Source organism: Lepisosteus platostomus, chromosome 5 (genome assembly GCF_059453375.1).
Source record: "Lepisosteus platostomus isolate fLepPlt1 chromosome 5, fLepPlt1.hap1, whole genome shotgun sequence".
Taxonomy (NCBI): domain Eukaryota; kingdom Metazoa; phylum Chordata; class Actinopteri; order Semionotiformes; family Lepisosteidae; genus Lepisosteus; species Lepisosteus platostomus.
The window spans coordinates 19,750,740-19,778,238 of NC_142615.1; the positions used below are offsets into that span (position 1 = coordinate 19,750,740).

The 27,499-nt window shown below is 41.6% G+C and overlaps 1 protein-coding gene across 1 annotated transcript; it reads left to right on the forward strand.

Moving 5' to 3' along the window:
* The first annotated feature begins 9,354 nt into the window (after positions 1-9,354).
* Positions 9,355-25,246, forward strand: LOC148664580 (RING finger protein 112-like). Its single transcript, XM_088631555.1, has 17 exons — positions 9,355-9,377; positions 10,380-10,435; positions 10,589-10,859; positions 11,205-11,399; positions 11,535-11,657; positions 12,104-12,208; positions 12,304-12,354; positions 12,926-12,982; positions 13,939-14,025; positions 15,806-15,929; positions 17,663-17,775; positions 18,418-18,471; positions 18,667-18,738; positions 18,843-19,058; positions 22,394-22,609; positions 23,583-23,789; positions 24,259-25,246. Exons 2-17 carry the CDS (start codon positions 10,404-10,406, stop codon positions 24,637-24,639), a joined length of 2,304 nt encoding a protein of 767 aa, XP_088487681.1. The 5' UTR covers positions 9,355-9,377; positions 10,380-10,403; the 3' UTR covers positions 24,640-25,246.
* Positions 25,247-27,499: the final 2,253 nt, after the last annotated feature.

Consider the following 27,499-nt stretch of genomic DNA (forward strand, 5'->3'; position numbering starts at 1 on the left):
GGTCTCATAGGTTCTACTTCATTGCACTGCATTTTTACTCTGATCTCATAGGTTCTACTGCACTGTGCTTTTGTCATAATTTCACTGGGTTTACTACACAGACTGGGTTTTTACCTGAAATCACTTGGTTTTATTGCATTACACTGTGATTTTATCCTGATCTCTTTGGGCTTTACTGTACTGTACTGTGAGGATGTCGCCTGTTTGACTGGAGAGCAAACATAAATCATACTGACAGATCAGGGAATTAATATACTGATGTAACCTGAAATATTAGCCACCAATCAACACATTTGGCTTCCATCTCATGTAACTAAAATTTGTTGGCTGTGGCCTCACACGATTTTAACTTGTGAATCACTTGACTTCCAAGAAAGCACAAGGCAGCATGCTTTTTGTGTATTGAAATTCTATGTAACACTTCCAGGGTTATATATCATACTTAGCCTAATATATAGATGTAATGTTTTGGATGTGATACCTAGCTTTGATGATTATTTGGATTCAACATTCATGAAATGCTATGAGCTGTAACAAAGTAGTTGGCACAGTTGGTATGTAATTCTTACATAATTTCCACCACTGGCATTATTCTGTTCAGTTTTACTTCTACTGTAGCTTTTAGATGACTAGCATTTTTACCCCCTTGAAGAAGTCAAAGATAATGAGAACTGCTTTTTGAGGTTTCAGGAGTATGAGGAAGTGCAGGTAAGCAGAAAACAAAAGGCTGGTTTTCAAGAATGTCACTTACAGATAAGGGTAGTATCAGCTGATTGTGGCAAGTCTGTTTATGCAGTTTTGCAATGCCATTGTCCCTGTAATGATTATGGAATGCATTGTCCTCTGTGAAACCAGTGCAGCAGTAGTAATAATAGCAATTGTTTGTAAACTATACCTTAACATTTTATTAATAGTGTTATGAATAGTTACAAGCAATCACCTTGTCTTGACGTTTACTATTTCCCCAATTTCGTCTGCACTACCTAAACTGCAAATCCCTTCTCCTAAATGGAGGACACACTTATCTCCATTAGCAGGGCGATGTAACAGGTATGTAATGCATTGCCTGGGCATACTGTCAAAGTCCCTAAATAATGTTTAAGAAAACAACAAACTACCTGATCTGTCAAATACTTTATCACAGTTAACTTTAAAACAAGGGTCTCCAACACAAGTTCTTGAGAATTATTTAGAATCAGTTGTATTGTGTTACAAACATGATGATAAGTTTCATTTATCTAATGAATTATATATAAGTGATAAAAAAAATGAAAAAAAATGAATAAAAGAATCAGAAAGAACCATAACTCCTAGTTGTGGAAAATATGTTGAGGCGAGCTGACTGTGTTCATCCCTGCCACAACCCTGGAGCAGGTCATCTTTCGGATAGTGCATCCTAGGAAGTGACTAGATATAACAACAGAAAGAGTTAACTGTGGTTCTCCCCTCAAGACTAATACACTAACTGCTGTGTCTATGTCCCTATCCTTCAGACATCTGAGAAAATACCTTTGATTCCTTACTGGTGGAGAATCTTTACACTTCCAAATGTTGCTAAAAATGGTTGACATCTTAATTGGGCTTAACAAGGTGGCTGAAACAAAGCCATGATGCTGGTCACAAAACCACCCATAAATTAAAAATAGTTTTTTTTTACATATTCCCACTCTATTTTAGACTTCCATAGATTGTGTGCAAGGATCAGGAAATTTGTTCTGAGAGAGAGAGATGGAAAAGGAGAAGGGCAGGAGATAATCCTGACAACCCTGAAGATATACATAGTATAAGAAAGTGTTTTTCACCCCAAGACGAACTCCCTCATCCCCTGAGAGTTCCAGTACAAGAGTACTCAGAAGGGTTCACAGAAATTGTTATGAAAGACTCTACTGGTAGAACACTTTCGGCCCGACAGTCTTCTTTTAAATTCTGATCTCACTGGACTTTGTTGCATTGGACCTGTTTTATACCCCAATTACACTGGGCTTCATTGCACTGGACTGTGTTTTTACCCTGGTCTCATAGGTTCTACTTCATTGCACTGCATTTTTACTCTGATCTCATAGGTTCTACTGCACTGTGCTTTTGTCATAATTTCACTGGGTTTACTACACAGACTGGGTTTTTACCTGAAATCACTTGGTTTTATTGCATTACACTGTGATTTTATCCTGATCTCTTTGGGCTTTACTGTACTGTACTGTGAGGATGTGGCCTGTTTGACTGGAGAGCAAACATAAATCATACTGACAGATCAGGGAATTAATATACTGATGTAACCTGAAATATTAGCCACCAATCAACACATTTGGCTTCCATCTCATGTAACTAAAATTTGTTGGCTGTGGCCTCACATGATTTTAACTTGTGAATCACCTGATTTCCAAGAAAGCACAAGGCAGCATGCTTTTTGTGTTTTGAAATTCTATGTAACACTTCCAGGGTTATATATCATACTTAGCCTAATATATAGATGTAATGTTTTGGATGTGATACCTAGCTTTGATGATTATTTGGATTCAACATTCATGAAATGCTATGAGCTGTAACAAAGTAGTTGGCACAGTTGGTATGTAATTCTTACATAATTTCCACCACTGGCATTATTCTGTTCAGTTTTACTTCTACTGTAGCTTTTAGATGACTAGCATTTTTACCCCCTTGAAGAAGTCAAAGATAATGAGAACTGCTTTTTGAGGTTTCAGGAGTATGAGGAAGTGCAGGTAAGCAGAAAACAAAAGGCTGGTTTTCAAGAATGTCACTTACAGATAAGGGTAGTATCAGCTGATTGTGGCAAGTCTGTTTATGCAGTTTTGCAATGCCATAGTCCCTGTAATGATTATGGAATGCATTGTCCTCTGTGAAACCAGTGCAGCAGTAGTAATAATAGCAATTGTTTGTAAACTATACCTTAACATTTTATTAATAGTGTTATGAATAGTTACAAGCAATCACCTTGTCTTGACGTTTACTATTTCCCCAATTTCGTCTGCACTACCTAAACTGCAAATCCCTTCTCCTAAATGGAGGACACACATATCTCCATTAGCAGGGCGATGTAACAGGTATGTAATGCATCGCCTGGGCATACTGTCAAAGTCCCTAAATAATGTTTAAGAAAACAAAAAACTACCTGATCTGTCAAATACTTTATCACAGTTAACTTTAAAACAAGGGTCTCCAACACAAGTTCTTGAGAATTATTTAGAATCAGTTGTATTGTGTTACAAACATGATGATAAGTTTCATTTATCTAATGAATTATATATAAGTGATAAAAAAAATGAAAAAAAATGAATAAAAGAATCAGAAAGAACCATAACTCCTAGTTGTGGAAAATATGTTGAGGCGAGCTGACTGTGTTCATCCCTGCCACAACCCTGGAGCAGGTCATCTTTCGGATAGTGCATCCTAGGAAGTGACTAGATATAACAACAGAAAGAGTTAACTGTGGTTCTCCCCTCAAGACTAATACACTAACTGCTGTGTCTATGTCCCTATCCTTCAGACATCTGAGAAAATACCTTTGATTCCTTACTGGTGGAGAATCTTTACACTTCCAAATGTTGCTAAAAATGGTTGACATCTTAATTGGGCTTAACAAGGTGGCTGAAACAAAGCCATGATGCTGGTCACAAAACCACCCATAAATTAAAAATAGTTTTTTTTTACATATTCCCACTCTATTTTAGACTTCCATAGATTGTGTGCAAGGATCAGGAAATTTGTTGTGAGAGAGAGAGATGGAAAAGGAGGGTAAGAATGAAGGTAACAGATGGAAATTGAATCCATTATTGATCTATTTAAGAATGTAAGAAAATAACTGTTTTAACTTAGAAAGTCTTGAAGAAACAACTATGTAGATCTGTTTTTCCAGCTTTGTATGTCTTGGAAAAATACATGGCTTGCTACGAAAGGTTGCAAAGTGAGTTTAAAACTTAAAGATAAAGAAAATATTTTTTTATTTTCAATAATTTTTCAATGTCTTTTTTAACCCACCTCCACCCCACAACTTTGGATGACTTTGTTATTTTTATTTTTGTTTTCACTCACTCATTTTTGTTCTTTATTAGACAATAACAAAAAGAAAAACGTACATTCACAAAAAAAATAATCCAAAAACGTCCTACTAATATTCTTAACATCCAGTGCCATTCAAGTATGTCTCTAATGGGCATCAAAAATTCATTAAGTTTCCCCTGTTAATTATATGAAATCTTTTCAAATGTAACTTGTGATACAGCCTCTTTAATCCATTCTTTGTAAGATGGTCCTGTACTGTCCATCCATTCTCACAATATTATTTTTTAGCAATAATACAGAGAGTCAAAAAAGTAGTTTTATGTTGAATTGCTGCTTTAACCTTTGATAAATCACCAAGGATACATGTAATGGGAGTAAGTGGAATTGAGATATTTAGGTGCCTGAGAGCTTTTCCCACTGTGGAGGTCCAGAATGACTGTATGTGCTGACAATACCATAGTGCCAAGTGCAATACCAAAGTGCGATAGTGATCCTTTATGTGTGTTACATTTGGAACACATTCCTGTATTATGCCACTTATGCCAATTTTTCTGGGGTATAATAGAGTCTGTTTAAAATTTTGTACTCAAGCAGTTTGTTATGTATAGTTCTAAATGGATAACTAACATTATGCAACACAATATCACAGTCTATGTCCTCTGACCCTACACAGAGATCAGCTGTCCACTGAGATGCACACATATCAAAAGACTTCTCTGACCTTACATTGAGAAGGTTGTAAAATGTCCAAGCCTTCACTTGTATGGTAGTCTGCAATAGTTTATTGCTGTAATTATCCAGTTCTTGTTTTAATTTACTTAGCAGAAAGGGTTTAGACAGTACACTTTTAAGTTTTGAGTAATTTAAAAACAAATTCGCTGGAAGAGATGTTTGATGAGATAATTCAGAAAAGGACAACAATTTATCTCTAATCACATGACCCAATTTACTAACAGCTACTTGAATCCATACTGACCAATTAATTTGTTTTGACAGTATAGTTATTCTTGGTGATCTAAATAATGGTTGATGTACAGATAGTGAAGCATCATAAAATAATATTTTTTTGCAGCTTTTTAATAAGAACCAACTTCTTCTTATTATCATCTTATTATATACTTCTTATTATTATCAACCAAATAAGAACTTCTTTTTAAAAGAAGAACCAATTGGTGTTTCAAGTAAAGATTTAGGGCATGCTCTGCTATAATACAAACTTTCTAAGGAGATACCTAGCTATGATGCTGTATCATGCTCAATTTGTACCCAATCCTTTTCTTTTCTGATTTAAACCACTCCTTTGCTTGAACTGAGCCAAATGCCAAGTAATAATTGTAAAAAAGGTCTAACCCACCTTAATTTATGCTACAGTAAGTATTTCAAAAGAACAAATAGCTTTTTTCCCTTTCCAGGCCAAAGATGTAATCGTTTTATGCAGTGCCTCAAACCATTTCTTGTCAATCTCCACAGGTAGCATTTTCAGTGTATAATTTACTTTAGGTAGTATTGACATCTTGACTTTATTAGTTCTACCCCACATGGAAATAGATAAGCATCTCCATCTGAGTATATCCCCATTTATTTTATTTAACAAGTCTCTTAAATTAACATCTCTGGTAGCTTTCAAGCTAGACTTTATTCTCAGCCCCAGATACCCTATCTCTGTTGTAACTCGTACTGGGTGAGCAATCTTATGATTCAATGATAATGAATTGAGATACATAAGCTCCGTTTTTGCTCCAGTTGACCTTATAACCTGACATCTTACCAAAACTTTCAATGACAACTTTCAGCTGCTGAGATTGATTTGTGCACATCTGTTAAAAACAGTATAACATCATCATCTTATAGAGCAATCTTATAAACATTTTTATGAACACCTAAACCTTTAATCTTGACTGATTCTATTATTTTGCAGGCTAAAGGTTCGAGTGCTAAATTAAATAGTAAAGATGAAATAAGACACCCTTGTTTGGTGCCTCTATATAAACAAAAGGTTTGGATACACAGCTGTTAGTCACTATGGATGCCTGTGGACTGCGATATAAGATTCCTACCCATATACAAAACACTTTTAGCACATTAAATAAGTACTTCCATTAAACTCTGTCAAAGGCCTTCTCAGCATCCAGTGTGCATATAGCTGATGTTGATTTACTGAGTTTAGCATGATAAATCAAATTAAACATTTTTCTTGTATTATTTAAAGAATATCTATTTTTCATAACTCCTGTTTGATCTGGATGTATGGTTTTTGGTAGCACCGATTAGCAAATACTTTGGCTAGAATCTTATTGTCCAAGTTCATTAAGCTTATTGGGCGGTAGCTACTGCACAATGATGGATCTTTACTCTTTTTATATATAAGGGTTATTAGAGACTCTCTAAATGACAGTGAAGTCATGTCTGTTAACCACATATTATTACATGTTTGCAGTAAGATTGGACTAAGTACGGACTGAAATGTCTGGTAGAACTCAGCTGTATATCCATCGGGTCCAGGTGATTTATTGTGAGAAAAGGAATTGCTATTGCTTCTTTGACTTCTGATAGAGTGAGAGATGACTCAAGTTTCTATCTTCTGTACTAAGTTTTGGGAGCTCTGTATCTGCATATCTTCCAGTGTGCTAAAGGCTTCAGATGAATATATATTTTTCAAAGAAACTAACAAAGGTTGAATTTCTTTCTTTCTGTTCTTTGGTTATTGTCCCATCCATTTTCTTGATGTTGCTAATAGTATTGCACATACAGCGCTTTTTTAACCAAACTGCAAGCATTTTCCCTGCTTTTTCCCCTTCTTCACAGAAGCTATGTTGTGCTCTGCTTAATGCTAACTATATAAGTATAAGTGTAAATATAAGTGTTTGCAAACCTTATCAATTCAGCTTCTATCGTTGTAATAAATATTGGGTCATCTAAATTAGGACCATATACATTAACAAAAGTCACTAACTTGGAGTTTCATTTACCAGTCAAACAAATAAATCTACCATCATGACACTCTATTTTACTTTTGAGTGAAAAGGGAGCAAGTTTATGAATAAGAATGTCAACAGCACCCTTTTTGGATGAAACTCCAGATCCATAAGCTTGTCCATCACAATTTCTACAGATGTGATGCACATCCTCAGTTTTCAAATGAGTTTCTTGCAGGAATACTACTTGTGTTTTTAACCTCTTCAATCTATTCAATATCTTAGAGCGTTTGGTTATACTATTGACACCTTTATTATTCCATGTCACAATGTTGAGAATTATCCATTAAACATAAACAAATACAGTGTAAGAGTGAGAGAGTATGTTACAATGTTGTATATCCCAACCACCAAAGTGATGACTCCAAAATGCTGTCTCAAGCTCCCACCCTCCATTCCCCTTCCCTTAATGATCATGAAGCTGAGAAAAAAAAACCTTGCTTTTTACTCACCCAAGTCAATCATTATACCAGTATCTAAATGTATTCGTTATTAGTATACAACTTCACAAAATAATGTACATAAACATTATTACATTTCATATCTTGCAACATATTGTACTCAGAGGGCAAGGCTATCTTTCCAAATTTCAATGTGTTTAAACAATACACAAAGCACGTAAGCTGCTTTAACACAACATAGCACAACATAGACACAAGCAGAAGAGATTATAAATTCTATCCAGTTAAATGAAATACATAGGCGTTACACCATGTAAGAGTGGGGAACGAGGCGGACAGATTTCACAGACGTCTGCTCTTTATTGTGCATAACTCATAACAGACACAGAACAGCAAAAACCCGCCAAGGCACCCAAGTGCCGCAAAGTGGTAATCCCCAAAACCCAAAGTGCCACAGCATCATAAACCCCAAATGGACGCTGTGTATGACATCCCCCATCCACCCCTTCAGAAGATGAAACAAACACAGTTCTTCCAGACAGTGAAAAGCCCTGCTGGAAGTAGGGCTGGCCAGCACAATAAAAGCTATAAAAAATCAGTAATAAACACATTAAGCCAGGCTGGTCTGGACCTGACTCTGGCTGGCCATGGAGAAGGAGCTATGGGTTGCTCCGTCACAGGAACAGACGGCTCCACCGGGACTTTGACCTTTCGCCTGGGAGTCCAGAAGGGGCAGGCTCGGCCTCCACGTCAGAGTGTGTGGGCGCTGTCACTCTGCGGAGGCAGCTGGCGTGCCATCAAAAGAGAGGCAGAAGGTGGAGGGACCCAGCTACTCTGTGACCTGTAAAGGAGAAGACAAAAAGACTGCAGCTTGTGCTCCCAATTGGGCCTTCGGCTCCACCTGGACAGCGATCCCAAGCGGCTTCATTCACCCTGTGCGACATGTCATTCCACCTTTCATGTGGCGCTGGCGTTCGGCCACCCTGCTGTGGGTGCGTGCCATTTTTGAGAGTCTGGATCACGCGTTCCACACACCCGTTTGCCTTCAGGTTGTAGAAAACAATGCGAATGTGTCAAATGCCTTGATCAGTCAAAAAAGACTCAAACTCTCCAGACACAAACTGCGGCCCATTGTCAGCGGTGTTCAGGGGAGCCCAGTCAGCTGTGTGATTTCAGGCCAGTGAGATTAGAGCAAAGCACACAGATATGTGTTAGACAAACAGTGGTGAAGTTACTATAGTACAAATGGTACCTGTGTGGCTTTTCCTCTTATTACTGCGGTCTTACTGTAGACTTTTTCTTGGTTCAAGAGGCTGTTATTGCTATTCCTACAGAGAAATATAAAATCCAGTTAACAGTGTAAAAATACATAACATGATCGATTCTGAGTGTTACATTGCTCTGATCTGTCAGTGTGTGACCAATACTGTGTTACGCTGCTCTGGGCTTTCAGTGTGCGATTGATATTGTGTGTTACACTGCTCTGATCTGTCAGTATGATTTATGTTTGCTCTCCAGTCAAACAGGCCACATCCTCACAGTACAGTACAGTAAAGCCCAAAGAGATCAGGATAAACTCACAGTGTAATGCAATAAACCAAGTGATTTCAGGTAAAAACCCAGTCTGTGGAGTAAACCCAGTGAAATTATGACAAAAGCACAGTGCAGTAGAACCTATGAGATCAGAGTAAAAATGCAGTGCAATGAAGTAGAACCTATGAGACCAGGGTAAAAACACAGTCCAGTGCAATGAAGCCCAGTGTAATTGGGGTATAAAACAGGTCCAATGCAACAAAGTCCAGTGAGATCAGAATTTAAAAGAAGACTGTCGGGCCGAAAGTGTTCTAGCAGTAGAGTCTTTCATAACAATTTCTGTGAACCCTTCTGAGTGAGCAGCTCATAATTGATAGTTCTAATTTCCTTAAATGGAACATCTTTCACTTTCACTTCAACTCTGCTGAAAAAGGAGCTGCTGCTTTTGGTGAGTAATACAAATTAAATCTTCTCATCCACACAGACAGGGATCAGGAGAGCCCAGACAGCTGTGGTATTTCAGTACAGCCCAGTGAAATTAGAGCAAATCGTACAGATGTGTGAGACTAGCAGAGCTGAAGTTATTATCTTCATCCAGGTGGGGCTGCACACTGGTGGCGGAGTGGGATTCCCCATTACTTGTAAAGCACTTTGAGTGGAGTGTCCAGAAAAGCGCTATATTAAGTGTAAGCAAATATTATTATTATAGGACGGACTGTGTGGTGTTGAGTTCTGTGTGGCTGTTCCTCTTATTATAACTGTCTTACTATACTTCTTCTTGGTTCAAGAGCCTATTATGGCTTCAGAGAAATTTAAAATCTATTTAACACTGTGAAAATACTGGACCTGTATCTGAAACATAAATACTTTGTAATGTGATCAGTGTTAAATATTGCTGATTTTCAGTGTGTGATCACTGCTGTCTGCTACACTGCTAAGTAAATGTCGGTGTCTGATTGTTACATTGCTCTCATCTGTCAGTATGTAATTGATACTGTGAGTTACACTGCTGTGGGCTGTCAGTGATTGATACTGTGAGTTACACTGCTCTGATCTGTCAGTGTGTGATCGATACTGTGTGTTACATTGCTCTCATCTGTCAGTATGTAATACTGTGAGTTACACTGCTGTGGGCTGTCAGTGATTGATACTGTGAGTTACACTGCTCTGATCTGTCAGTGTGTCATCGATACTGTGAGTTACACTGCTCTGATCTGTCAGTGTGTGATCGATACTGTGTGTTACATTGCTCTCATCTGTCAGTATGTAATACTGTGAGTTACACTGCTGTGGGCTGTCAGTGATTGATACTGTGAGTTACACTGCTCTGATCTGTCAGTGTGTCATCGATACTGTGTGTTACACTGCTCTGATCTGTCAGTGTGTGTATTTATAAATGCTATCGTACTTGAATTGGTCCTCGTTCTTGTTTTTATCTTTGTCTAAACAGGATTATTGTGACTTGGGACAGTCAATGGGGAATTCTCAGTGCCCATCAGAAAAAAGGTATTATTATGATTTAAACTTAAAATCATAATAATGTGTTTAGAAGACAACTCAGTTCCAGGACAGCTGGTCCTGCCATTCAAGTCCTTTTCTGTCTTTGGCTGTGGATTGGCTGCTGACTGTGTCTCGGTCTCTCTCTTCCCACTGCTCCAGCATGTCTTCGGCCTGCCTGATGTCCGAGCAGCAGCAGGAGGCAGTAGAGAGCTCTCTGTTTCCCGATCTCGAGCAGGAGGACATAGGAAGCTCCGTGTTGTCTGAGCCTCAGTGCTCCATTTGCTTGGGCAGTTTCTCCAAGCCAGTGATTATCCAGTGTGGCCACGAGTTCTGCCAAGACTGCATCGAGTCCTTCTGGGTCGACCTCGTGGTCACCTGTCCCCAATGCCACAAGGTGTGTGAGCGTGCGAGCACAGTCAAGAGAGAGGAGGTGAGTTGTAGTATTGTTTTCTGCGAGGGCTGCAGGGTGACACAGAGGCTGCGTCTCTTTTTCCATTAGAAGCTTTCCTGACAGTCAGGCTACGGGGAACATTTTGAAACCCAGATACACTTGCTGGAGAATCCTGGTGTGGCAGGTGCACAGTGTACACTGTGAGATGGGTAGACTTTAGATGCCCTGTGCTCCTGGTGCAACAGCAAACACTCTGACCTGGGGGATGTCAGAGAGAGATGCCCGTCCAGTGGGCATCAGCACTCTGCTCCACACTTCCACTACCCTCTGTGTAAAGTTAAATGCCTCCTGGTCTCAGTTCTAAATGTTGTCTCCCACCTCCAGGGCTCTGGCAAGCCCATTCAGCTGGTCCATGTCAGTCCTGATGGCTCCCTCCTGTTGAAAGAGAATGTGCTTCGGCAGTGTTTCCTGCGCTCAGATGTAAGGGAGACTCCACTCTGTGTGGTGGCCATTGTCGGGGAGAGGAGGAAGGGCAAGTCTTTCCTCCTCAACTACCTCCTGCGCAAACTGTCTAAAATGGTGAGAGCACCCCACCCCCTCCGCTCTCTGTATAAAGCAGTGTCATACAGCCCTGACATCCCACCCCCACCACTCTCTGTGTAAAGTCCCGTCTTATGACCATGGTTGTGAATGCTCCTTTACCTGTGAACACAGGACATCTGGATGAGTGACGATGAGCCTCTGCGAGGGTTCGAGTGGCAGCCTGGAACTGAGACCATGACGAAGGGTGTGTTCATCTGGAGCCAGCCTCTGTTTCTGGAGACACAGGAGGGCAAGGCAAGGGCTGGGCAAGCTGGGAATTCATCTGTTGTAGGGGGCGCAACTGTATGACTCAGACAGGTGCAGGTTGAACTAAGTCAGAGAGTCTTTCACAGACCCTGCAGGCATCCTGAATAAGCAGGAATGAGAGCTCTACTGACCCTAACCAGCCCCTGTTACCCACTTGTCCACACTCAGGGCATCTGTGTGGCATTCTCTGCTCAGGAATGGGAAGGTTTTGGTGCATCAAATCACCAGACAAATAAGAGGAGGTCATTCCCATCCAGTCTGATTGGTACAGTAGTTAGTAGGCCATTGAGCCATTGGCTGGGCAGCTTGTTCCACACTCTCACCACCCTTTGTGTAAAGCTCTGTCAGCTCTGTGTTGGTACCGGAAGGGAAGAGGAGACAGATGACCACTGCATCTCTGATCAGAACATTCCGTTTTTGTCCCCTCTGTCCAGTTGGCTGTCTTCCTGGTGGACACTGAGGGATCCGTGGATTTGTTGCGGGAGACGGAGCTGAGCGTGAAGCTGTCTGCCCTGAGCGTCTTTCTCAGCTCACATATGGTGAGAATTGCGTGCCCCTGTCCCACCTTCCTTGATGACTCTGTACCCCTTGCTGTGCTCTGGAGAGGTGACGTCTCCCCTGTCCTCTCTCCCAGATCTTCAACGTTCATGCTGATGTGAAGAAAACAGACCTGGAATACCTGGAGGTACAGCACCCAGCCACGGTCTTATCCCCTGATGTGCCACACAGCACCTGCACAAGGGAGCTGTGGTGCAGTGGGGGGCTAAAACCGGGAACCTCTCAGTGTCACAGGTCCTTCAACTGGGACTGTGGAGCAATTGCAGTGCTGGGTCTCTCTGACCGGGGTATGAGTTTGCCCCCTGCTGGTGACGTGTGGCATGAGCACAGCACTGCATGACTCGAGGTGCTATTGTGTGTGATGCTCTGTGCTGCCTGGTTTTCCTCACAGGGCTATATAAATAGGCCAGTCCTATCTTTCCCCATGTGTGTCTGTCTGTGTATGTGATTGTATTTGTATATTTGTTTTATATGTGTATCCATGTTTATTTTTTATGAGTGCCTGTGTCTCTGTCAGACTGTCTGACAGATTCAAATTCTTCTCAGGATTATTGGCATGAGTGGTAAACTACACTGTTGCCAAAACAGAAACAATTAACTCTGCAATTACAGACAGTTTTAACAGAGAGAACCTACAGTATGACTTTCTCTCTCTCTGTCTCTGACACACAGCTGGCTTGTGTTTACTCTGTTTGCAGCTGCTGTATCTTGTGGCACAAAAGGGTGAAGGAGCCTTTAACCTGAAGCATTTTCAGGTATGAAATTTACTCTTGAGTGCAGTGAACACAAAAAAAGATCAGATCTCTTTTATCACCTGCAGACCAAGGCCTGTTTTAACTGATTGCGAGGTGGGGAGTAGGGTGATAATAGTTCAGACAGTTACTGAGGTGCCAGGCCATGCAGAACCTTATAGGTGAGCAAAAGGATTTTGACACCAACAAGAAACCTGACAGGAAGCCAGTGCAAGGACTCCAGGACAGGGGTAATGTGATCACGTGCACCTGGTTAGGAAGTCAAGCTAGGATCACTCCTAAATTCCTCAATTTTGATTGAAATTCCAGCACACTGCTGTCCACAGATAGGGCTACTACACTGGCTTTACCTTAGTGTTACACAGGTGCACCATGACTTCAGTCTTGTTGTAGTTTAAGTTAAGGAAATTTAGAGTCACCTAGGGTTTTATATTAGAAATGCAGTTAGTGCAGAGACAGCCACTTCAGTGTCAGGCTTAGTATGGATGTAGATTTAAGTATCATCAGCATAGAAATGATAGATCAGACCATGTGATCTTTATAATTGACCACATAGATACAGGCAAATTCTGAATAGTATAGGCCCCAGCATCAGATAAGACCTGAACCATTGGAAGCAGTGTCAGAAACTGCAAACACAGCCACAGTCTCTGCAAACATGAGAAAGGAAGGTATCATGGTTAACAGTGTCGAAAGCAGCCATAAACACATTGTTTTTAGCAGTACCAATTTACTAAGGCATGCAGTGTCCAATTGAGAGAAAGCAGGTTTGCAGGCATCATAACAGTTGTCATAATATTGGTTTGGCTATTTCATCTATTTCAATCATTCTCATGCACATTATTACTTGAGCTGTACTGTAGAACAGCAAGTGAGGCTCTTCAATCTATAGAAATCGTTAGGATTTCATGACTTTGTGAGGTGAGCTGATATGAGATCTTTCTCAATCTCTGATAAAGGGGTTTGATTTCCTGGTGCGGGACTGGACACAAACTCGGGAATTTGGACAGTCTGGAGGATTCCGACATCTGGAGAGAATCATCCAGGTAGGAGAAATACTATGGACCTTATATACAGACGCAGCCATTCAAAGTGCGCGGTACAGACACGTACCGCGGGTAATTGGCTACGGTATCGCGTATCATGACGCGGTACGTGATTGGTTGACCGACAGGGGCACTCGTGCTCCGTTGGTCTGTTGTAGAAAGACTTACTGTAAATGTCTTTACTGTGCCCGTTGTAGATATTGAGTTTTACCACTGAAGGGAAATCTTAGTAGCTGAGCATAAAAAGAATAGGAGCATACTGCAACGCGTGTGAAGGCCATAAACGATATTAATTTTGGAAAATAAACATACAGTATATAGCTGGTCTTGGTACTTTAAAGAAAAAAATACACACCAGTATTCCATTTCTCCCTAAACATTTTAAGCTTCGAAGTCTTTAACTAACGTGATACCGGAGTCAACAAGCATACTTTTAGAATTTGATTAAAAGGGGATATAATATGGAATCGCGTATCTCAAGAATTTAATAACGGTATGATTATATTCATGTACTGCAACATGGCTGTGTAAGGCTGTTTCGCCTCCCTGTTCATGTGAGTTCCCCTGTAGCCTACTGGTCTAGGTGTGTGACTAACAATGTACAGGTTGTGTGTTCCAATCCAGCTGGTGCTGGACTTTTCTTTTAACAAACATTTCTTCGAAAAAATAGAATAGCGATATTATGGACAATCAATTGACTTTTATATTTCAAAATATCACAACATGATCGATTCTAAGTCATTTTTGATAACAATGAATAGTCACTTTCTTCCTTTCTGACAGCGGTTCCTGCTTCTATTGTGTGTGTGTGCAACAGAGTAAATTTTTATAGAGAAATGGAGGCTGAACAGTATGCGTTACAATATAAACATTAGATATGAATATTCAATACTTAAACGAGCACAGTTAAGACATTAAATATACATATACATACTGTATACAGTACAGTTTGCATACGGTAATATGTTTATGTTCCTAAATCAATCTCTTTTATGAGCATGTGAAAGGCATGGTGAATCACTGTACTTTGCATGATTGGAAACAAATGCGTGATTGCGAAATGCTGTGGTGTTACTTTTACAAAGACGGTCAATGAAAAAAAGAATGTTGACCAGGGCAATACTTTGAGTTTACACTTACAGCTTGTCCAAGGTCATTCATTACTAATACTATTAGTAATATCTTCGTTAAAGACTGATGGCCACAGCTCAAACATGAGAGGTTGAGCTTTATTAGCTCCACCTTGCAGAAATTCCGGATACTATTATTTTGCTTGTCGTATTATAGGAGAATTTACGGTAACTAGCGGTATTTACCGGTAACTCGCGGTATTTACCGGTAGCTTGCGGTAGACTGCGTACAGCATACCGGAAAATAATGTGGTATCGCCCGCGCATTTTGAATGGCTGCATCTGTATATATAACCCTGACCCGTGCTGTGAAAGTCAGAGAGATACTGATACTCTAGACCGGTCAGGAGCTACAACAGTGCCTCATACAGACAACTACAGGCCACAGACTAAGGAGAAGCAGTTCCTTCAGTCTGTCAGTGTGGGACACTCCTTTTGGATTAAAAAAGACTCTGTTCCTCCAGCTTGGCAGTGTGGGACACACCCTTCAGACTAAAGAGACTCAGTTCCTTCAGACTGTCATTTTGGGACTCAAGACTAAAGAAACCCCCTCCAGAGCCTGTTCCTTCAGGCTCAGAGCTGCATTATTTTAGACACAGAGGGATGGGATCCTACCCCTTTCCTGTCGACATGTCTGTCTGTGCTTTCAGCGCTTGGAGGAGTCAGGGACAAACAAACAGGTTCTGAGGATCCTCAGGGAGAAGAGCCCATGCTGCCACCTCATGCCCTTTCCTGGGGACCGACTGCTTTGGAGTCAACAGGGAACCATGCAAGGTAAAAACCGGACAGCTCCACTCCCAGAGCAGCTGCCCTAATCTTGTAGACAGGTGTTCTGGTCAACCACAGGGAGGTACTGTTGAGTAGCAAACCAGCTACAGGTAGCTCCGGGTGGTAAAGTTCTGCAATGCTGTGAGTTTGTTAATGGCCTGGAAGCATGTGTGGTACAATGCAGGGAGTGTTTGGTGTGGAGGGTGGAAACCCAGATTAAGGAAGACACGTTGCCATGGAAACCAAACCAGACTTGAATAGGTGAATGAACTGCAGCTGTAGAAGTGGTTTAAAAGGGGGGGAACATCCAGCAAGAACATAGTGTGGCTGTGGCTGCAGTAGTGAAAGGACAAATGTGGAGGCTCTGCTGTGGGAGAGCCGGGCTGAAGCTTGACAGTAGCGGCTGTGAGCTGCTGTGAGCCGCTACTAGTCGGGACGATGTTAGAAGAGTGTGCCGCCATGTCTAGTATGAGTGAATAAAGAATGATTCGCTGATGAATTAACCTTGTGAGGGGGTGGAGACGAATGACAATTCCAGCGGGGATTATGAGAGGAATAGCCTGCGGGGAAAAGAGTGAAAACGTCAGTCTGTGAGGAGACTGACAGAAGAAACTGAGCTTTATGAGATCATAGAAAAGATTTAAAGGGACAGCATCCTGCTAGTGTGTGAGAGCAGGGCTGTCGTGTCCACTGTATGTGTGAGTTGTGAGTAAGTGTGTGTGGATCAGAGAGGGTTGTGTGGTAGAGGGACCCTCCCCCTGGCAATACATTGTTATCGGGGAAGCGAGTGGGGTCTATCTAGTTGCACCCTCTGGGAGATAATGCGGTGGTGGCTGGGCACAATGAAGTGAGCTGGCAGCTACGTAGGTGTAACACAGTGGTGCGCTGGCAGCTGTGAGTTCATTACCTAAAGGTGTGAGAGTGAGAAACCAGAGAGGTTGTGAGTGTGTGTTAGAGAGGGACAGTGTGTTGGGTCTCGGCACAGTGTGTAGTGCCGAATAGACTCTGTGATGTAGGTAGTGTGAGCTTGTGTGAGCCACCGGGTTGTAACTCAACCTGGTGGCGTCAGGGGAGGACATCATGGCTGGAGGTGGACCTGGGAATCTGAGGCACCTGTTGAGTGTGAAACAGTGACCTAATGGAGTAGAAGCATGAGGCTCTGTGTTGGGGTCTGGAAGCAGGAGGTTCCTAGCAGTGAGGAGAAACGGATGAACTGGAGACTCTGAAGTCAAAGGGCCCAGATGTAATGGATTATGGATTTATGTATCCTGCTACCTCAATGATGTGGTTAGTGTGATTGCCACCCTCAGTGGAAAGTGTGTGTATGATAAAGAAAAGAAACCCCAAAGAGCTTATAAAGGAGTGTGACAGGGAGAATGAGAGCCTGATCATGCCCAATGTGGTGTTAACTACCCCCATGGCACCACACAGGTTACAAACAAGAGGAGGACATCCAGCTTCTGTAGTAGATAGCAGATCATTGATCTGAGAATCTCATCCAGCTGGATAGCTTGTGCCACACTCTTACTGCTCTTTGTGTAAAGATGCGCCTTCTGCTCTCAGTTTTAATGCACTTGTTTCCATTTGTGTCTGGTTTGTGGTTTAGTGTTCATTTTGAGGAAATCCACTGGGTTGCATGTGTCAGAGTTTGTGAGGATTGTGAATAGCAAAAATTAGTAGTCTAGTCTAAATTCAAGACTAGCTTCTATTACTCATTTGTTTTCTCGTGTTTTTCTAAGAAATGAATGAACAGTTTCAGCACTGCTTGAAAGAGTACATCAACCACATTGTCCAGGTCCTGCAGACAATACAGTCAACTGTGACAGGAAAGACACTGGCAAAGATTTTCAAGGTAAGACATTATTCATTGAACCAATCAACAGCCATCAATACACCACTAGGGTAAAACACATCAAAGATCATGTTAAAAAGTTAAAAACCAGTACAGTGCAGTAAAGCCCTATGGACTACAAGCCATACAGTGGATACAGTGTGATATGAACTGTTAGTTGTTTTGATGTGTTGTCTGTCAATTATTGAGAATGAATTCAGAAACCTTATTCATTTATTACAAAAAGTACAATAAATTTCTCTTGGTGCAGGTATTGACATAAATTCCAATAACACAAAAGGAATATCTATATATATATATTTAATGGCACATTCTACTGATATTTTCTGTAAATAAACACAGTATTAATTTTACATTTTATTACTTAACTGTGTGTATCGTTAAATTGTACATATCACTTTTTATCTGTAGATTTTGTTTTTGCACTACAAATGAAGATATACAGCTGATCACAGAGGAGGGATGAGAGAAGTGTCCTTGTTTGTAAGAGTTATGGCCTGGGGGAAGAAGCTGTGTAGGTGTCAGTCCCAATTTGACAGAACTGGGGCTAACTAGCACCTGCATAGCCTGTGATGGAAACTGTGAAGCTGTGACCCCACACTACACAATGAAACCACACTGAACTTGTTCTTGTCTTCACAGGAAGTGGCACATGTGATTCTCACAAGCACATACAGAATTTCCTCTCCTGCAGAGGTGTGTCCCTCTCTTCCCTGCTGACCCAGAAAACCTTTTCAACTGTTCTCTGTTCCTGTCTTCAGTTCCTTCAGAATACAGAGACTCAGTTCCTTCAGCCTGTCAGGATAGATCATTACTTGAAATGTGTGTTTCATTCCAGAACATCTCTATCAATGTCAGTTAAATCGGTAACTCCTTTGCTTCCTCCTCCAGCTAATCCATGCCCTCAACAAGCTCACTCTCCGGCATGTGAAGCAGGAGTTCACCATCTTTCTGAATGAGCAGGTAACAGTGTGTGAAAGTGTGTGACAATGTTAGTATAAAGGTGTCAGAGAGTGTGTGTGTGTTTGAACTCCTGGGCTTGTTGACCTTGCTCCCCCTTTCTTCAGAGAATGATCATGCACAACACCACACAGGGGATGAGGAGGACTGTGGAGCTGAAAGAGGCTGAGCTGAAGGCCCGTGTGCAGGGTGAAGTCAGTCAGCAGGATTTCCAGAAACTCTTGGAGATCCTGGGCTCTGAGCGTGAGACATTCCTGAAAGAATATACTCTCCTCATCATCACGAGGGAGAAGCGGGAATTCGCCAACTTTCTGAATGAGCAGGTGAGTGTGTGTGTGAGAGTGTGTGTGTGTGCGTGTAAGAAACTGGGGGGGTGTGAGACTGTGTGTGTGCATGTAAGAAACTGGAGGGGGGAGGGTGAGAAACAAGGAGGGTGTGGAAGACTGAGTGACATCGGTTTAGACAGTGACGATGCGCAGGAAAGGTTTTCTGTTTGCACCTAAGACCGCTGTCTTTCTGCAACTAAAGCCTGTATTCAACTAGAGATAAATGGCATCTTTCTGTCCTGTTTTGTTTATGCTTGAAAGACTTCTGACACAGTCTTTTCCCTGTATATTTTTTTGATATGTTAAAGTCTAGCCTACTTTTAATGTATAATAAGGAAAGTGTAACTTCAGTTAAGTGAGCATATCTTACTGAGTGCTAGGAGAAACCCATTCTCTGTGATATGCTCCCCTTCGGCTTATTGAATTAAAGATCTCTGTTTGACAATCTTCTGACAATCTTGTCTGGAAAGCTGAGTGAAGACTGAGTTTTTTTCTTTGAGGGTTTGTGAATGAGAAACAAGGAAGGTTTGTGTGTGAGAGTGAGAAACATGGAGGGTCTGTGAGTGATGAAGAAGAAGGGTATGAGAGTGAGAAATTAGGAAACAAGGAGGGCGTGAGAGTGTGTGAGAAAGAAACAAGGAGGGTGTGAGAGTGTGTGAGAGAAACAAGGAGGGCATGAAAGTGTGTGAGAGAAACAAGGAGGGTGTGAGAGTGTGTGAGAGAAACAAGGAGAGCGTGTGAGTTGTGTGAGAGAGCCTGAGGAACAGTGAGTCCGTCTCCCAATAATGCTCCAGCCGCCTACAGTATATGTCAATATTATATAATATGTCTTTGTTGTAAATGTCTGTAACATGTCTGTAGATTTTATTTTACTTCTATTTTTTGTTTTGTTCTATGTTAATTTTATTATTTTTATTTGCTTTGGCAACACTGATTGTACCCATCAGTCATGCTAATAAAGCACCTTGAATTTAATTGAATTGTGTGTGAGAGAAACAAGGGGGGTGTGAGAGTGTATGAGAGAAACAAGGAGAGCATGTGAGTGTGTGAAACAAGGAGGGTGTGAGACTATGTAAGAGAAACAAGGAGAGCGTGTGAGTGTGTGAAACAAGGAGAGCGTGTGAGTGTGAAACAAGGAAGGTGCGAGAGTATGTGAGAGAAACAAGGAGAGCATGTGAGTGTGTGAAACAAGGAGGGTTGAGAGGCTGTGTGCGAGAGAAACAAGGAGGGTGTGGGACTGATGAAGAAGGGTGTGAGTATGAAACAAGAAGTGTGTGTGTGTTCTACTTATAATCCTTCTGTTTTCTTTTTTTGAAGTATATTATTCGGAGACGAAATACTACAATGAAGGGCAAATACATATAGACTCTGCAAAATATTACAAAACAACATCAAATGTATTAACTAAACAGCAAAGACAGCCAGCACATTATAAACGTTACATTAGGGGTCACAGAAAATAATTAGGTTCCATGCAACAAGATTTGTGTAAACTAGTTTTCCAAGAGCATTTTTAGATTGCAGGCAGAAGACAGGGTACTCCCAGCATGGGAAGCCAGTTTATCTACCAGCATGTCTTTGGAGTTTGGGAGGAAACAGGAGCACCTAGAGAAAACCCACATGAACATGCAAACTCCACCCAGATAGAGCCCCAGGACCAGAACTGATATGAAGGCACCAGCGGCGCGAGACAGCGATACTAACCATGGGTCCCCTCATCTTTCTGAAGATTTGATATTTTCACACTCCTGCTTTCAAGCTGTTGTGCAGCAATGTCCTCTCTGTGTTTCTCTTTCCCCTAATGTTTTCATTACAGTTCAAGTCCTGTGACTGCTAGAGGTATTTCAAGAACCTTCTGGTTCTGACCTACAGCATACAGCAACAGAATTATCAGTTATGATCAGTAAGAATTTCTTTATTTTCCATTATTGTTACTACAAAGCAATCCTACTTCTTGTCTGTCACAATATCAGGGAGCAGGGTGTCACAGGGAAGGCAGGAGGGGTGCCCAAGTTAGTTATTTTAAAACAGAACAATGGCTCGGCCACAATAGCACTTAGGTGCAAAAGTGATGATTTATTAGGACAGTGCTCCCCACAAACCAACAAACAATTATATATAGTGGAAAAGTAAAGAAATGAAACAAATATACACAAAAAATAATAAACCCTTCCTCTGATAATTACAAACCAGGAGTCCCAACACACTTAGGCCCTATCAGCTCTCTCACACAGCTAAGTACAAATAAACAGAAAATATAATGTTAGCCCTTCAGAGTTTGTGTTTGTGTCTGATTTACTACAGATAACAGGAAACCGATTTTAAAATAAATTCTGGTAATGTTTTGCGTGTATGAAATGGGAAACTGCCAGCCAAGCCACGAGGATGCACCCTCATGAGCTAGCTAACTGACAGGAAAGTGGATGCACAACACATGTAACTTGTGGGATAATGTGTGTCGTGTACTGTACCATCCGTAAAACCACACAGGGTTTTAAAAGGACCTAAGATTTGAAAAGGTTCTGCTTGAAGTCAGATCTTACTCTCTGACTTCTCTCAGATCTTAGTCTCTGCGCTCTATGTGTCTTAGATACTGAGACAACCTGACTTCCAGAAAACCATTTACTCCTCTGAAAGCTCCAGTAGAGTTTATGGCTCGCTCCCAAACCTCAAGAAAGAAACATTATCCAAAAATGTTCTCGGACATCCCTACAATGGTTCACCTTGCAGACAATATTGCGAGGAACTGAGGATCCTTTGATATGTTAAAGTCTTGCAAGGAGGGTGTGTGAGTGTGTTAGAGTGAGAAACATTGAGGGTGTGTAAGAGGGAGAAACATGGAGGGTGTGAGAGTGTGAGAAACAAGGAGGGTGAGAGAGTGATAAAGAAGGGTATGAGTGTGAAACAAGGAGTGTGTATGAGAAATGAGGAGGGTGTGAGTGTGTGAAACAAGGAGGGTGTGTGAGAGTGAGAGTGTGAAAGAAACAAGAAGGGTATGTGAGGGTGAGAGAAACAAGAAGGGTGTATGTGTGAAATGAGGAGTTAGTTTGTGTGATTGAGGGTGTGAGAGTGTTTGTGTAAGAGAAACAAGGAGGGTGTGTTAGTGTGTGAAACATGGAGGCTGTGAAAGTGTGACAAACAAGGAGGGTATGAGAGAGTGTTTGTAAGTCACATTGTCTGTGTATTTTACTGGATGCCACTGGGATGTCTTCTGCTTGTTTCTGGGGTATTTTTGGGTGGGCTCCATTTTGTTTCTGGGGAGTCCTGAGCAGTGCAGAGGGTGTAGTGTGATGCCCTCCACTCTAAAGTGACTTTGCACTCTGTTTCCTCAGAGAAGGTTCATGCCCGACCCCACACAGGGGATGAGGAGGACTGTAGAACAGAAGGAGTTCGAGCTGCTGTCCCATGTGCAGGATGAAGTCAGTCAGCAGGATTTCCAGGAGCTCTCAGAGATCCTGGACTCTCAGCGTGAGACATTCCTGAAGGAATACACTCTCCTCATCATCAAGAGGGCGATGCAGGAATTCACAAACTTTCTGCATGAGCAGGTGAGGGTGTATGTGAGAGTGCGTGTGTATGAAAGAGAGTGTGAGAGTGAGAAACTGAGAGGAAGTGAGAGAGTGTGTGTATGTAGCCCGGGAAAGAACACACCGTACTACAATAAACTTAAATGGGGATTCTTTTTATTCTGGATCTGCATGAAATCATAAAAACTAGTGGTTGTATTATTTTCTGTTACAGAACTTAGATTGGATATAGTATAACCTTTAACTCGAAAGCTTTACATAGATATACATGGAGATATACACACAGCAGGATGCACAAAGTGCTACTAAAATAACAAAGACAAAAGAAAAAAATACGGTAGTGGCAATTTCCCTAAGGAAAGAAATACTCCACATTAGTCTGAATGCCACATTCTTCATTGGTCCCATTACATCACAGAAATATAAAAAAAAACTTGACTACTCACCCTTTTATCTCGTCTAATCCAAGACGCACAGAATATCACAGTCTTCTTTTAACACGCTCTGAACAATTTAAACAGAATAAGGTCATACTCAAAGAACAAAACAAATCATTTCCTCCACAAACGATGGTTAAAGAAATGCAAACTAACAAAAATGTAAGACCATTTACCGTTACGGACATTATTCCCACTAACCCACTCACACAGCACTGGAACCTCATGGGAGTCGGGATCACTTCATCCCTAAACATCCACCAATTTTGTCTAACTAATATATCACCCTCCTCTCATATATCAACAATATACATTTCATTTTTGATAGCTACACCATCAACTAAATTCTGAACATTAACCTCTGCATTCACATCACACGGAACCACACACCAAGCTCAACTTTACGATGTACACTTCCACAATTACTGGCGCACTGACGTCACTCATACGTGCATGTCTTAAAGCGACAGCTACCGATTTCAGTGTCAGGTTTCAAATATCCACTCCATAGTGTGATTCCCTCTGCTCTAAAATGACCTTGCACTCTGTTTCCTCAGAGAAGTATCATGCCCGACTCCACACAGGGGATGAGGAGGACTGTAGAACAGAAGGAGGTAGAGCTGCTGTCCCATGTGCAGGGTGAAGTCAGTCAGCAGGACTTCCAGGAGCTCTCAGAGATCCTGGGCTCTCAGCGTCAGAGGTTTCTGAAGGAATTCATTCTCCTGCAGGCGCAGCAGGAATTTGATGGCTTTCTGCATAAGCAGGTAAATATATGATTGTGTGGGAATATTTTGAGTTTATAGATGTGTGTGGGAGTTCACAGGCTTAATTGGGGTACCTCGTGCTTCATTCTGGGGTGTCCTGATGGACACTCCTTGTTTCTTTGTGTACATTTGCATTCTCCTGCAGGCGCAGCAGGAATTTGATGGCTTTCTGCATAAGCAGGTAAATATATGATTGTGTGGGAATATTTTGAGTTTATAGATCTGTGTGGGAGTTCACAGGCTTAATTGGGGTACCTCGTGCTTCATTCTGGGGTGTCCTGATGGACACTCCTTGTTTCTTTGTGTACATTTGCATTCTGTTAGGACACCCAGAGCCACCAGAGCATAGGCTCTTGTGTCCAGGGTGTTCTGGAGTAGTCTTCTGCTTGTTTCTGGGGTGTACTGGAATGTTCAAAATATATATGGAGCTATCCTTTACTTACTGTACTTACCCTTCAATGTTTTGTAGAGCAATAACATGCTGAAACGTCCAAAGAAGATGAGAGAGATGTTGGAGGTAAAGAAGACAGAACTGCTGGACTATGTAAAGGACAAAGTCAGCCAGCGGGAGTTTGAGGAGCTCTGCGAGTACACAGCCACTAAGAGTGAGAAGTTCCTGCAGATCTATCAGATCAAGTTTGGCCTGACTGTGGGCTGTGTGGTGACCATACCTGTGCTGACCGTGGCTGGGGGTGTGGCTGGAGGCGTGGCTGGGGCCTTCTTGGTCGGGGGCGCTATAACTGTGCAGGCTGGGATTGCCACAGGAACTATAGTCGGCACTACGGCCAGTGTATGGGTGGGTAGAGCAGCGTCAGCCGTCTACGAGCGGATCAAGAGGAACAGGCCATAACAGTGATACCTATCCTCTCAAACACTGAGCCATGGCTGGTGAGAGAGGCACTGCACTCTTTATCTTCAGGTGTCCTGTCTTGACTATGGCCACAGCTACAGGGTGCACCAGTGCAGACAAGGGAACCACTGTGCACTGTGCAGATGGGTGAACGCCAGGGGGTGCTACAGCATCTGGCAGAGTTTTCAGTAATGAGGAAATATCCACCAGTAGCCATTCCTGGTGCTGACTCTCTGTCCACAGTGTCCACAGAGCCCAACATTCCCCTACAGAGCTGGATTCACACCCTGTACATTGGCCTTCCTGCATGGGGGGGTGGGTAGGAATCCTCTGGATTTCTCTCCCGCACTCAAGAGCCAAGTCTGCTTCGCCTCTTACAGAGACTCAAAACCAGAAAAAGCCCTTAAACATTTTTCTTACTCACTGGTGCAGAGTAACTCCTCAGGTCTACAGTCTTAATTAGTGCAGGTTAGCTCTTCTCAGGTCTACAGCTAATAGGAACTATGAGCCTGCCCGACTGGTCTTTGAACTCTAGTGCAGAGAGGACTCCTTATGTACTTTGTGTCAAGCTGATTTTGACTTTCAGAGATTAAAGTCATATTACATATCCCGGTCGTCTGTGTTATTTCAATCTGATTCTATGTCAAAAAATAAATTTCCCATCAACTTTGAAATATCTCTGTTGTGTATCTTAATAAAGAGCCGTTCTTATATTATTTTAACTATTTTATTAACTACACAGATCACGCCCTTACACCATATATTCCTGCCTTCTACTCTCTCGTTCTGTTGTCTCGCAATGTCTACTCACTAAACTACATCCCTTCCTTTGTTATTTTTAAAGTCATAACTTTACCATACAATTGTAACAATTCTATATCAACAAGCAGTAAACGGTTATTAACTATTACAACAAAATGTATGTAAAACCTTCCATTTCTATTCAACACCTACAACTTTTTTTTCAACTATTTCTATGCGTACCAACTCAAATTTTAGTTCAATTTCTACTTAAGTCACTTCTAAATATCACCTCATTTCTAGCAGTCTAAGCAACATCTACTGTACATAGATAACACAAACAAAAAAGGGCAATTTAACATTTGGAGAGCTATGCAAGTCTTATATTTTTAAATGTCTCTATAACGAGCCGGTTTCCTGATAACCCTGCCACTTCTGGTTGTTACTTCACTTCTGGGCAAAGTTACTTGCTCTCCTATGGATGTACTCTCCACTGTCTGAGAACTTGGCACTTCCTGCACGTCAGAAAGTCCAGTATTCTCAGCATTTTCTGTTTCTGCAGATTCAAAATCAAGATCCAATGGAGGAGCGTGTCGAAGATGTTTTACATTTCTCATTATTTTTGAGCCATCTTCCACATTCACTAACTCAAAAGACTTACAAGAGCTGTTTCTCAATAACACATAGCGAGTGTCTTTGAACTTGGCATCCAATTTACCGTTGTCTAGGCCAGCCACAAACACTACATCACCGACCTTGAAGTTGTGATCCCTTTGATCGATGTGTCTCGTCTGCATATAATTTCATTTTGTGTGCGTACTCCTCATGATGTCTAGGGAAATCTTTTGTCTTTTGAATGTCCCTTGGCTTTTCTTCTTTCTTTTCCACGTTTGGTAGTTTAGTCCGGATATCACGTCCAAAGATACGATTAGCTGGGGTTTCTCCAGATGCCCTGTGTGGTGTTGATGAATAAGCCAGCGGAATCTTAGGGAGTTCCTCTCTCCATTTTTTTCCTTCTGTCGCAGCTGCTCTCAAGGCCTTTTTCAGGTATCTGTGAAATCTTTAAATTTTGCCATTACTGCTCGGATAGTAAGGTGATGCACGGATGTGTTTAATTCCACAGTTAGTCAGAAATTATTCAAACAACTGAATTGCCTGCCATTATCTGGTACTACCTCTAGTGGATAACCAAATCATGCAAAGATGTTCATCAGCTCTCTAATAACTGTGGCTGAAGATATGTCTGATACAACAACCACCTCAGGGTAAGAGGTATAATAGTCTATGAGAGTCAATATGTATTCATTCTGAATGGGACCTACCAGATCAATGCCCAATTTTGTCCAAGGCCTTGGTGGTAATTCAAGTGGTTGGAGAAGTTGATCCTCCTACAATGGCTGATTCAACACACAAGTGGAACAATTCCTGACTAGTCTTTCAACATCACTGTCCATGTTGGGCCAGTAAAATTTGCTTCTCAGGTACTGTTTTGTACGAACCACACCCTGATGTGTCTCATGTGCTAATTTCAATGCTTGTCTGATTTTTGTTTTCTGTAACACAATCCTCTGTCCTCTTAAAAGCAGTCCATCATATATAGATAACTCCAACCTACACCTGTGGTATGGCTGCAGTTCGTCTGGAATTGGATTAGGCCATTGTCCTTTTTCCAATATGGACATCAACAATTTCAATGTGTCATCTTCGTTTGTGGCTTGCTTAAGTTCCTCAAATGTCAGTGCATGCAGTTCATAAGTGCTGATTGAAAGCACTCTATCAACATAGGTGTCTACATAACCAGTGTCTTCTGTGTCTGGTAAAGGAAGACGTGTTAATGAGTCTGCGACACTGGTTTTCCCTACTATGTGTTCAATTTTGTAATCATATGGCCGTAATCTCAATCCACGTCTTTGTATCCTGGGTGGTAACAATGTTGCCTTTTTGGGATTGAACATGTAAATGAGGGGTTTATGATTTGTTTGAAGTGTAAACTTGCCTCCCCATAAATATGTCCTAAAATGTTCCACTGTCCAAACACAACCCAAGGCTTCATGCTCTATTTGCGAGTAATGCCTCTCTGTTGGGGTAAGTGAGCGACTTGCATATGCCACTGGCTTCT